Source organism: Strix uralensis, chromosome 4 (assembly GCF_047716275.1).
Source record: "Strix uralensis isolate ZFMK-TIS-50842 chromosome 4, bStrUra1, whole genome shotgun sequence".
NCBI lineage: Eukaryota > Metazoa > Chordata > Aves > Strigiformes > Strigidae > Strix > Strix uralensis.
In genome coordinates this window covers 108,365,869-108,379,249 of record NC_133975.1, presented here as the reverse complement: position 1 = coordinate 108,379,249, position 13,381 = coordinate 108,365,869, and the positions used below count along the sequence as shown (strand labels likewise).

General features: G+C 48.3%; 1 protein-coding gene across 1 annotated transcript; it reads left to right on the top strand.

The window, feature by feature from the left end:
• Positions 1–5,823: 5,823 nt before the first annotated feature.
• ZDHHC22 (zDHHC palmitoyltransferase 22) lies at positions 5,824–13,042 on the top strand. Its single transcript, XM_074865222.1, has 2 exons — positions 5,824–6,737; positions 11,012–13,042. The coding sequence occupies exons 1-2, from the start codon at positions 6,176–6,178 to the stop codon at positions 11,275–11,277; spliced, it is 828 nt and encodes a 275-aa protein (XP_074721323.1). The 5' UTR covers positions 5,824–6,175; the 3' UTR covers positions 11,278–13,042.
• Positions 13,043–13,381: the final 339 nt, after the last annotated feature.

Genomic DNA, 13,381 nt, shown 5'->3' with positions numbered 1-13,381 from the left:
CAGCTCTATCAGCCTGGGGAAGACTCAACACTGGGGCAGGAGGTATGGCTGTATAAACCCCCTCTCTTTTTCAACACTGTCCTTGAAGGAAGGAGAAGGGAAGGACAGGTGAAGATTGGCCAGATGGGAGTTGAAAAAGAGGTTCAGTAGCTTAACTCATAAATTCAGATACAGCATGCACTTGACAGTGTGTTAAAGTCATGACCATCTGTCAACTGTTTAGTTACCATCTCTTCCCTTTTTAACAAGTGTCCTTCTCACTGCAACCCCCAGCACAACTGATACAGCACAACTGGAAATCTAGGTCAAAATGATTAAAACTCAGCTACCTAAAAGTGTTCTGTCAATCTGCCTGTCCTCAGTGCTGGGTGCCCCTCAGTTCTCAGGTACTTGCACAACAGATACAATGCCCCAGGTCCTTCAGTCTTTCTTTCAGAGGTTTCCAAAACACAACTCAAGAGAAAATATTGAGGGAATAGGTTGGCTTCATCTAGAGAAGTCATGGTAGACACTTTTAACTATGTAAAAGACTGCAGAGAAAAAAGGATTTACCTGTTCTCTGTATTCACTGTGCATGTGATAAAGACTAAGGCCTTAGATTGCTGCAAGGGAGTGTCAAGTTAGGCATGAGGAAATACTCTGAAAGAATAACAGTGAATTGAATGGATCACCTGGGAGTGGTGGAGAATCTCCATCACCAGAGATTTTCAAGACCTGATCAGACTCTTGTCTGCAAGGGTATAGTTGGGGCAAAGGTAAGGAGACACTGCGAAAGATGGTTGAGTTGGCCTCTGAAGGTCATTACTCACTATGAGTAGGAGCTTAGCATTAGATTTCTGTTTCAGGAAGGTCAGGTCCATCCTGACAACCTCAGTAGTATAACCCAGAGCTGAATAAGGAAAGAACTGAGCTCCCTTTTCCTCTCAGTGTTCATGTCTCCACCTAGGCAGATTTGAAGCTGGTCAGCATAAAGGCATACGGCTTTGCTGCCGACCATGCTATATGTTTCATTGCTAAATTGAAGACATCAGGCCTTGCCTTGCTACTTTCCATTCAACTTTACCAAACCGAACAGAAAACCTCTCCAGACATTGTGGGTGTTCAGATTTTGAAAGCTAACTAACTGGAAAAAGAAAAAAAAAAAAAAAGCCCACAAAAACTTCATAAGGCTTGTATTTAAGTGATAATTTAATGCAAACAGCATCAGGTTTACCACAGAGAACATTCATTCCTTCCAAATTATAACAGCAAATAGCAGAGATTAACTCACTCATTTCAGAGAAAAATCACCATCAGACTGTATCTTGAATGCTAAACTAACAGGGCTGTCTGAGGCAATGTGCATTTTGAGTTGGAAGAAATTATACATAATTTGGGATGCAATTTAAAGCAAGACCTTGAAAGATGTTGAGCAGGCTGTATCAGAGCATGGCATCAACTGGAACTGTATTTTATTCTACTTAAAATGTCTGAGCACAGGGAACTAGGAGATCCGGGGATCAAGCTACCAAAACTGTCATCTGCCAGTCATGTATAGCCCAGGTTATTGAACTAGAAGATGAAAACACCAGCTGGCTGACTGGTATAGATTATACCAGTGGCTTCCCACCCTGCTTGCTAAAGGGCCATATTGAGAAAGGGTCCATACCAGAGAAAGCCCCTCCACACAACTGGCCAGCAGGGGAGAGGGGAGTGGTGACACTCAGTGACGTCAAGGCTGGGGTGAGACAGAGGGACTGGCTGCAGTATGCTGTGCTAATTTCTGGAGAACATCTGCACAGTAGGTAATAAGAACAATAAATTACTCTTATAGGCGTTCCTCGTGCCCAGCTGTCAAGGTCTTCCAGAGAAAGGGATATAGTATATGCCTATCCTATTCAAAAGATAGGAAAGTCTTGACACATAGGCAAAGTGATCACAACCGGACTCTGTCCAGGGAAACTCTGTCTCCATAGAGAAGGAAAAGGGAGATAGTGTTTCTGAGTGCCACACATCCAAGTTGTCTCCTGATGTTGATTTTACAGAAGGAGAAAATCAAGTTCCTGCAGTAAATATTGTTACTTTTTAATGCTGGCTCCAAATTAACTACTGTTCTCACTATTCACTTACTCCCTGTGCTAATCTCTTTATTTACCCATCTCTTTCTTATATACACATGCACATGCATAGGCAAATTCATCCCCAGACAACTTCTCCCCCATCCTGCCAACAGCTCATCATATCAACACAACAGCACTGAAAGAGGAAATTTTTTTTTACTATATTCTAAAATGTGAAGCCAGTATTTTGACACTGACAAATCATAAGCATCAATTTGCAGGAGCATTTTAATGAGAATGTGAGGGATAATCTGCTTCACCATTCTTCCATTCCAGTGGAAAACAGGTCCTTTCCTTTCCTTTCCTTTCCTTCACCCAAACAACACCCAACCAACAAACTACCAACCAAACAACAATTAACCAAAAACATTACAACCAAACCAACAACAAAACCAAAAACAAAAACAAACCTTTCCTTTCCTTTCCTTTCCAAACCAAAAACATTAACTTGAGTCACGTTCCTTTCCTTTCCTTTCCTTTCCTTTCCTTTCCTTTCCTTTCCTTTCCTTTCCTTTCCTTTCCTTTCCTTCCTTCCCTTCCCTTCCCTTCCCTTCCCTTCCCTTCCCTTCCCTTCCCTTCCCTTCCCTTCCCTTCCCTTCCCTTCCCTTCCTTCCCTTCCCTTCCCTTCCCTTCCCTTCCCTTCCCTTCCCTTCCCTTCCCCTTCCTTCCCTTCCCTTCCTTTCTCCTTCCTCTCCTCTCCTCTCCTCTCCTCTCCTCTCCTCTCCTCTCCTCTCCTCTCCTCTCCTCTCCTCTCCTCTCCTCTCCTCTCCTCTCCTCTCCTCTCCTCTCCTCTCCTCTCCTCTCCTCTCCTCTCCTCTCCTCTCCTCTCCTCTCCTCTCCTCTCCTCTCCTCTCCTCTCCTCTCCTCTCCTCTCCTCTCCTCTCCTCTTTCCTTCCTTCCTTCCTTCCTTCCTTCCTTCCTTCCTTCCTTCCTTCCTTCCTTCCTTCCTTCCTTCCTTCCTTCCTTCCTTCCTTCCTTCCTTCCTTCCTTCCTTCCTTCCTTCCTTCCTTCCTTCCTTCCTTCCTTCCTCCCTTCCTTCCTTCCTTCCTTCCTTCCTTCCTTCCTTCCTTCCTTCCTTCCTTCCTTCCTTCCTTCCTTCCTTCCTTCCTTCCTTCCTTCCTTCCTTCCTTCCTTCCTTCCTTCCTTCCTCCCTCCCTCCCTCCCTCCCTCCCTCCCTCCCTTTGGCTACAGCTTATGATGCTCCCTATGCAGGCAGGATTAATGTCTTTCATGAGATGCAGTCCCTTCAGTCAGGAGTCTTTCATGACATGAAAAGGTTTCTCTGTAATTTTTTTATTATTATTTTGATGTAAGCTGTTAAAATATGGAGAAAACACTGTCTGATTATTTAAAGATAAAATCCAGGCTGGGTCACATCTCTCTATTGCAAGGCTCAGACTACTTTAAGTTGACGAGTTGAGGGAATATTGGAGGATTTTTATTCTCACTAGTCGTGACAGCAGAATGAGGGAGGTGGGAGTGAAAGCTTGATCGGTTCTGAACAGCTTTCCCTCCAGTTCTGCTGAAGGTGTCTCTTAGTTGTTCGTCACTGCGGATCCAGTGCCTACAGGCTTGGTTTGTACTTGCTTTTATTATTGCCACTGTTTTTCTCAGAAATCTTGAATCATGAAAGTTATCTGGGAGAAAAAAGTTATTTCTGATAAAGAACCCTTGAACAATTGGTTGCTGTCACCACTCTCCATGCTAGTGCACGTGCAGAAGACAAACACAGCCACTCTCTCCTCCAGGCCTCTCTCCCTACAAACTGAGACATGAAACACACTCTAATTTTGCTCTGAACCTTCAGACAAAGAGAGAGCCTCTTTTGGAGAAACAGAGTTTGTGCTGAAGGGCTGGCCAGTAAGCCTAGGCCCTAAGATTAGGTTAAACACATCTTTCTTTGACTTTCAACCAGGCAGAGTCTGACTGTCTCCAGGGGCAAAGCTGCAGCCCAGAAGCCCTCTTCTCTCCCTTTCTCCTGTCATGGGTGTCTCGTCTGCGGAGGGAGAGAGGGATGCTTTTCATCAGAGCTGGGAGGGTGCAGCACGTAGGTGTGTAGGAGAGTGAGTGGCTGTGTGCAGCGCCTGTGGAGACAGTACAAGGACTGCGTGGGTGGGCAGAGTGGGGTGAGGGTGTGCAGCTGTCAGAGGGCAAACACGTGTCTGCAAAGCTTCTACCAGCATGTCATACTGCCCAGGCACCACCTGCCCAGCTCAAAGCCTTTCCTAGCTGCCTGCTGTTGTGCGAAGGTGCCCTGAAAACCCAGGGAAGCTTGAACCTGCAGAGACTCTCCCCCAGATTTCCCCTTGCCTCAGATACTGGTTCCAACAGGAGCAGCTTTGGGGTGGCAGGGAGACACACTGAAACCTCACCTTGTCTCCCTCACCCACATTGCGGGAAGGAAAAATGCTCTGCAGGCTGGAGCAGGCAAGACATCCCTTCCCACTCCCCTGCTCTCCTTGTGGGACTTGTCAGGACCTCAGGGCCCCAAGCACACCCTTCTCCTCCCCAGGGCTCCGGGTCGTGCTTGGAGGGAGGCGAAGGGACCCGCAGGGGGTGCGGGTAGTGCTGAAGGGACAGCTCCGGGGGGTGCTGAAGGGACAGCTCCGGGGGTGCTGAAGGGACAGCTCCGGGGGGTGCGGGAGGGACCGGACAGCTCCGGGGCGGAGGGGCCCGGCTGGGGGACACGGGCAGGGACACGGGCAGGGGAGAGACTGGACACGGGCAGAGTAGAGGGAGAGAGAACCGGACTAGAACAGGACGGGAGAGGGAGATAAGAGTGAGGGAGGGAGAGAGGACAAGGGCTGAAAAGCACAGAGACAGGAACAGGGACAGGGACAGAGACAGGGAGAGAGACAGGGCAGGAGATGGAGAGAGACAGACACGGGCAGGGACGTGGGGGAGACAGGGACAAGGCTGAACCGGGAGGGACAGGAAAGAAGAAAGAGAGGGCGAGGACGAGGGAGAAGGCGAGGGCGAGGGCGAGGGAGAGGGAGAAGGATGGAGAAGGAGGGCAGGGCAGTGCTCCGGCTCCGCTGCCGTGGGGGTGTTGGCATGGCCGGGGGCGGCCGCCGCGCCGGGAGGTAGCGGCGGCTCCGCCGGCGCCAGACACGCCGGTACCGGGTGGCACCCGCCGCGCCCGGGGACAAGGGGACGGCAAAGTGGCGGCGTGCAGCCCCCAGCGCCGAGGGGCCGAGGTTGGGCCGACCCCCCCGGGCCGCCGGGGCTCTGCAGACACCGGCAGCGCTGGGGAGTCCCTGGGGCTGACAGCGAGGGGGTGCAAGGGGTGCCGGGGCACCCGCACCGCCACCCACCTAGCTCCCCGTTGCATTTGTTCCGCCGGGCTTTCCTGTGCCCTGGCGATGCAGGCTGAGCCCCGGGGTCGGGGGGGCCGGGGGTGCCCGTCCGCCCGCCCGGCGGCTGCGGGGCCGCCCCGGCTCGGTAGCGCAGCGCCGCAGGTTGCATCCGGACAGCACTTGACCAGCTGTTTTGTGCATTTTCTAATTTCGTTAGAGCAGAGCAGCGGTCATAGAGGTAATCTGTAGATCCGTGGCTTTAAAGGATAAATTAGAGCATTGGATTTGATCCGTATTGCAGTGGATTAGAGCAACCTCTCCCCCCTCCCCTTCTCCTCCCCCCCCTCTTTCATTTCACTCCCCCTTCCTCCAGCACCACCTTTTTTCCTCTCATGCAATACCAAAACTGACCCTGCCTGGCAGAGGGACTCTGCTAGGCAAGCAGAACGGTGCCCACATCGCCGGTACACCGCGGGAGCCGGCTCTCCCCTCCAGCGTCCGCAGCCCCTCCGGGGCATCGCTGCTGCAAGTTCCCCGGAGGCAGACGCCGGGGCCGGGGTGCCTCCTCCGGGCGCCGGGGAGCGGCTGCTGCCGACGGGCTCTCCCTTTGCTCCGGCCCAGCCGGGACCGTGGGGCGGCGGCGGGGGAGAGCGGCCCCCGGAGGGCATTTCCCGGAGGCAGCGGGGCCGGGACCCGGCAGGAAATGGAAGGATGAAGTGTGCAGCCGGAGCGGTGATGTTCCTTCTCTCCTTGCTTTCCCCTGCAGGAACGTAATCCGCAATGCTAGTTCTCAGGTTGCTCAATGTTGTCGCTCCAGCCTACTTCTTGTGCATCTCCCTAGTGACCTTCGTCCTTCAGATCTTTCTCTTCATCCCCAGCATGTTCAGAGACCCTTCCACCACCCCACTTTTCTCTCCTGCTCTGCTGCATGGGGCCCTCTTCCTCTTCCTCTCAGCTAATGCCCTGGGCAACTACGTCCTTGTGATCCAGAGCTCCCCCGAGGACTTGGGCAAGGGCTTAAACTTGGGCAAAGGAGCCGAAGTGGTGGCGGACTGGCTGGATGGAAGCAGGTCCCCTGGCTCAGCCTTGCCCAGCACTCACTTCTGTAGACTGTGTGCCAGAGTCACCCAGAGGCATGACCACCACTGTTTCTTCACAGGGAACTGCATCGGGAGCAGGAACATGCGAAACTTCATCATGTTCTGCCTCTACACCTCCCTGGCTTGCCTCGACTCCTTGGTGGCAGGCATGGCTTACATTTCTGCTGCACTCTCCATGTCCTTTGCGAACCCGCTGGCTTTCCTCACTCTTCTGCCTCACTCCATCAGCCAGTTCTTCTCAGGTAAGGACTCCTTCCTCAGAGGTGAGGAACTTGTTCCTCCTCCAGGGCTCCTGGGGTGGGGGGGACATGATCTTCCTCAGATAACTCTGTGTGGGGAGTGGTGGTGGGGAAATGGGCAAGAGGGACAACTGGCTGTGTTCAACAAATCCCTCTTTGGAGGCTAGAGGCAGCCTTTGCAAAGGACTTTGCTTCACCTCTAATAAAGGTTGGGACCCATTCCAGGTTACAGCCACAGCCCTATTCCTAATGCATTCAGCTCAGGAAAACGCCCTATAACCAGCTTGCTGGTGATAAAATAGGGCTATGTGTTGTTCAGGGAGTGTGTTGCAATTAAATGGAGGAGAGGGATTTCACTCATTGTACTGCAGGTGGAGGGGATCTTTTGCCTGTCCTACAGGCAGAGGTGGAGGGTCCGAAGGTTTTTGTATCCTACAAGTCTGCAGGTTCCCCATATCCCAGTGGAGATATTCTCTTCATCCAGGTCCATTCACCCCCTCCACTGTCACCCACGTCCTGCCTCCTGGCAGCACAAACTTACTGAGATCTTGCCATCCTTCCAGCACAGGAGAATTGGGGTTCAGGCAACAGAAACCAAGAGATGAGTTAATGTGACGTGATTAGCCACCTCTCTTGTGACCCCGGTCTGAGACACAAGTCCACAGAGAACTAGGGGAGATTCTCTGTGGCTGCTCTTTGCAAGACCACACCAACAGCATATACCTCTTTCTTCTTGTCCCCATCCCTTGTGCTTCCTTCTGCTTCTCCCCCCTTTCCCCCTCTCTTCCTGCCTTTCCAGAAATCTCCACAACCCTTCCCCATCCTCCTCCTGATTCTGCTCACATAACTCTTCCTCTGCTCTTCCAGTCTTGCCTCTTCACCTTTCAACACACCCTCAAACACTCTAACCTCAACCCTTTCTCTGTTCAAACCCAAGAGCTAGATAAAACCTGGTCTCAGAGAAGGGACTATGCAGACAGTCTAGACTGTTACTCTGCTCTGAAGGCGTCTGCAGAAAAATGCCATTTCCCCCCCATGCAGCTCATGCCTCACACACTTAGATCAGCTTTTGTTAGACTAAAATAGGTATCCCATATATTTTAGCTTTGCAGATTCAGCTGAGCTCAGGAAGAAGGACACAGAGTCTGTCTTGGCTCATGCACCACCACCAGAAGTGTTTATTATGATCTGAACGTGGAGTCTCCACTGCTGGGGATACAGGACTCAGAGAGGCCCCAGCCTGCTTTTCGGATTCCAGGCTGGGTTTGCAGGGTTGCCGTCTGAAAACAAACAAATATCTCTCTACTTGGCAAATTAGCAGATTTGTCATGGTAATCACTGAGACACAATAAACATGAAATTCTGCCATGACATTTTTATGGAGTCATTTTTCCAAGTAGAAGAATTTTTGTAAATAATGTTGCACGAGCTTCACTAGCATTAAAAACACTGGGAATGATTTTCCCCTGTGCCTAAGCTCTGCTTAGCACAGCAGCATAGGAGAGAGAGCAGGGGTGTGGGAGGAGATTATCAAAGAATTAATTTTCTCTCTCTGACTCTGAGGGCTCATCTGCACTGAACTGGGTCCTGACATATGTTTGAAGAACCACTGAAGTGCCCCAGCTCTGGTGTCAGCAATTGCAGTGCCAAAGAGAGCATGTGGCCAGTATTTGAGTGGGACACAATGGGGCTGGGTGCAGGGCTGGGAGCTGGGAGCCAGAACACCCTGAAAAGGCAGCAGCTCCTGGTAGCTCCCACCTAACATTTATCTCATCCGGGGTCAGAACTGCTGCTTCACAAGTAATACATAGGCGGGTGGCGTCTTGGTTGCTTGGAAGGAAGGCCCTACTGGGTTTCTACCAGCACATTTAACCTCCAGTTCAGGAAAGAAAAACAGCCTGGAATAGTTACCTGGAAGGGTTGTCCACCCAATATTTTTCAGCTAACATAACTATTACTTAAACGTTGTTCTAGGACCCAAAGAAAGCATTGCTATAGCAGGGAAAAAACTTTACCTTTCTTCTTCTCCATCATGGCCTCTGCACTGGAGGAGTAAAGGAGGATGAAGGGTGAAACTGCTGGTCTTATGTCAACTGAGTGTTCCCTGCTTTCATGCTGGGGAAATATTCAATTGGCTTGTTCTGCCCAGACTGTGCTCGGACGTGGATTTCAGAGTCTGACCCAGAGTCTATAATTTCAGCCTGTGATTCAGCTTTTCTGGCATAGATAATGTATGGCAATATGCTTGAGATCACACCAGGTCAGATAGAGCAAAAGTGAATCTGAGACTAAAATGGACTGTGGTGATGAGGGACAAAGAGAGCATTCTTGTAAACACGGGTCAGATTGGATCTACAAAAGAAATTATAGAAAATGCTTTATGTAGGTAACCTGAAGAAAAGGTTAAAAAAAAACATGTGTCTGGAAAGCATGGCTCAGAGATTCTTAATATTTGTAAGGGGAAACAAGGGTAGTTACTTTCTTGATGTTGAATTTCAGCAGCTCATAGAAATAAAGCGTACAGCTGCCTTGCAAAGGCTCTAAAGAAAATAACTGTCTTTCTCTATATCCCATCTGAATATCAGCTGTAGGAAAGAACAAATGTCTGTCACGCTCTGGTCAAGTAAAAGAGGGGCAGAGAAGCCCATATTTGGCTCTGGGCTTCTTACCTGATGGATTAAGTTATTCCAACAGAATTGGTATGAGGACTTATCATCATCCTAAGGGGTTTGTTCTTTCCTTGCTGTATTGCATGCAAAGCCCACTGAGCTGAATGGGATCTAATGAGAAGGGAAAGGTGACGTTGCATTTAGGAAGAAAACTGAATGGCTGCTGTGCCTTTTTCAAGTGAGGACAATCTCTGAAAGCTCAAGACTGTAGTCAGTGTCCTTACAAATCATCCTTAGAGGGGCCTGCTGGCTGAGCCCAAAGCTTGATGTGATTGTCACGGGTCAGCCCCAATCTCTCACTTACAGCACTGCCAGGTGGAGAAGCCAGGATTCACAGATTGCAAAACCAGATGACACCACCTAATCTGGGCTTCTGTACAAGAGAAGCAAGAGATGCTTATCCAGTCACCCTTGTATTGAACTTAAAACCTGAAGCAGCCATGTAGCTGTTCTAGGCAGCACAATGCTGCTGTCCATGCAACCCCTGCTCCAGAGAATTGCTCTTGCAGGGCCTTTGAGTGACTAGAGCTTTCACCTGCCCAAGTCTTTCTGCCCCATGGTCTTTCAGAGGGACGGGAGCATGTGAGAGCTTTTTAATTTCTAAACCTCACAGGAACTAGTGAGAGGATATTGGCTATTTATACTGGTATTGACACACGTTTCATTTTTTTTGTGTACCTGTGTGTAAATATGGGTGTTTAATAATATGCCAATATACACAAAATATGTGTGTACACATTCATATGCACACACAGGGAATATTATTTTAATGGGTATACACCTGCCTATGCACTGAAAGGTCACTCAGTAATAGCTGATATTATACTAATATTTTCCAGGAGTTCTAAAATCATTGTAGAGCAAAGGGCCCACAGAATATTTTTATTTAAATATATTCAGCATAAATAAAAACCATTGAACTAGGAGCTTCAGACCTACAAAGTATTTTGAATATTCTAGCAGCAGCTTTAAAAAAGGAATTTTGATTGTATTTTGAAAAGGTTTCTCTTTCTGTTTCTTGCATTAATGTAAAAACTGCCTTTTCCCAATGGTAGAAAAGTCATTACTGATTTATTTTTCTTTTTTACCATACTTTATATAGATATATAGTGATTTGAGAGAGAGAAATCCCAAATCTTTCTGTGTAGTATTAATGCACACAGTAAAGCTTCTGGAAGCATCTACATGCTGTAGGACCCACATATCTTTTTGAAAGGAACCTGGAAATCTTAGATTCATTGTGACGAACAGGTAGATCCTTAAATAAATTAACCAGTCTTGAAAACAGTGCTGAAGTCTTACAGACATGTTTCACTTCTGGCTGAATTTGCCCCTGTAATCTAGATCCTCACATTAACAGCAAAGGGAGAAGTGTATGGAGACCATTATAATTTCAGTATTTCCCCAGCAGGATCCATTGCATCAGATGTTACAAAGGAAACAATTTTATATAGTTAGAGCAACCAGCTTGTCTTGCTCCTAACTCCCCACTTGTGGCCAGAGATTATGGGCAGCTCGTCGGTTCTCTGGGCTGTTACACTGGCATGTGAGGTGTGTCTAAACTCTTTCTTTTATTGTCCTCCCTCTCCCCATACTCCTGTCCTGCAGGAGCTCTCCTTAGCTCTGAGATGTTTGTCATTCTCATGCTCTACCTCTGGCTTGGGATCGGACTGGCCTGCGCTGGCTTCTGCTGCCACCAGATGCTGCTGATCCTGCGTGGGCAGACGCGGTACCAGGTGCGGAAAGGGATGGTGGTAAGACCCCGACCCTGGAGGGAGAACCTGCAAGAGGTCTTTGGCAAGAGGTGGCTGCTAGGACTTCTCATCCCCGTGCTGAATGTGGGAAGTGACTACCGTAGGCAGAAAGAGAAATAAAATCCCTGGGCGTGTGTATGCATCCCATGCACAAAACACCTCCCCTGTTCTCTCCCACTGTCTCCTGGATCACTAAAGAGCTGGGCTACTCCATCTCTTGGGATTGCAGCCTCTGTGGGAGGAAAGGACTAGCTATCAAACAGAATAAATTTAGCATATTAACAAAGAGATCACAAACCATGTAGATGAAGAGATACTGCAGCTTAGTAGTCACATCACCTGTGTATGTGGCAACAGTCTTTGAACTAGCAGAAAAATTAGTCAGACCCTCCTGTGGCTTCCTGCCCAACTCCTCCAGCCCCCAGCCCCATTAGCCACCCTATATAATCCTTGCAGGAGCTTTCAGAGAGCCTGGGCTGTTGTAGTAGACTGTAAAAATGGTGTCTGTTCCTTGGGAGGGTTTTGCAGGGTGCCTTTTTGGCTCTCATATACTTGAGGTAACTTCACAGTACTGAGAAACCTCTAATGACAGAACTGCAATGCAATCAAGATACCCTAGGAGCAGGCTATGCACATGGCTAATGCGGCAGGTAAACCTTCTCTCCACAGGCTAGAAAATCAGGAAGAAAACGAAGAGAAATCCAGAATTTCTCATTTCTGTTCTTGATCTGCTCCCTATGCAATGATATGTCAGGACTGTAGCTCTGCTACTTATTTTTAGCAGTCCTTTGCCCAATGACACAATCCAGGCAAAGCTGCCCTTCTGACAGGGAGCAGCAAGCATATAAATCATGATCAGACAGAGGCACAAGGAGAGGAAACCACAAAGGTGAATGAAAAGGCTGTGTTTAAGAAGCTGTGTGATGAGGCAGGCTATGCCTGCCTGTGAGAGAGAGGGAAGTGTGGACACCCAGAGCTGTCAGGAGGGTGCCAAGAGCCCCGCTGATGTGTCTGAGCCCTGAGGCATAACGCTTTTGCAGGGGGCACCTGCACCTTCAGTGCTGTGAAGAGTTCAAAATCCCAGAAGACAGGGAGGTTTTTCAGCCAGTCAGGACGCTTCACTTTGCACTAAAACAAACAAAAAAATGTTTACCTCAGACATCCCTGCCACACCATAGTTATAGGCTCTCTGGGGCAATTCCCTCTCACATTGCTGCAGAAGGGTAAACTCACCCATGTTATAACTCCATTAAGGAGGTTAATGGAATTACTACAGGGATTAATCAGCCTAATGTGTCAGTTGTTTTCTAGCTGCAGCAACAGCCCACGAGATCAGTGCTGAGATCCTATGCTAATAGGTGCCTTAAGAAAGGATACCATGACATCTCTAACAGGATCATAGCACTGGATTCCCCAGCAGCTGCAACAAGAAGCCTCCATTTTGGTAAACTGCATCAGCTTATGTGGGCCAGATAGGAATCCATTGCTTCTCTTTAATAGGCTGGGGAGTATGCTGACAAGCCGTGAAAAATGTTATTTCTTCCTCAGAAATGCTCTCGATGCATCCTAAGTAGGGGAATGCACCTGCTTTTATCCATGTGTTTCTCTCTCACGAGCCAGAACAGAGACACTCATTCCTACAGGCTTTGTAACTGTCCTTCACCACTTCACACTTGTTTACACGTTTGGATCAATAACAAAGTCTATTGTGATGAGCAGAGTAACCATGAAAATATACCGGAAAAACTCTTAGTTGCATAATTAAAACATGTAGGATATACATCCTTCCACACTGTGTGTGTTCGCATGAATGCACCACTGTTTCCATGTGTAATACGCTGTATTTTCACTAAGAGTGAACAATAAAAACCGTTCTGGTTTTTTACATGAGCTGTATTGTGCTTTTTGACAGTTCATTAGCTGTCTCTGTACATTTGTTACAGCATACACACAGACATGTTCAAGGAAAAAGTTAGGATTTGTTTACTGGCTTTGCCAGTAATTCATCATATGATTTTGGACAAGGCCTTGCACCCTTCCTACTTGAATGTAATGACCAATCTAAAAATGCATCTAATAACCAACTTGCAGACCCATTCTAATTTCTATTTATAAATTACACTATCAACCTCAACTGAAATCTACAGGAAAATTAAGCTATTTTCATCACCCACAAACACCATCTTAATGTAAATTATTCCTTACTGGCACAATGGCATCAAGG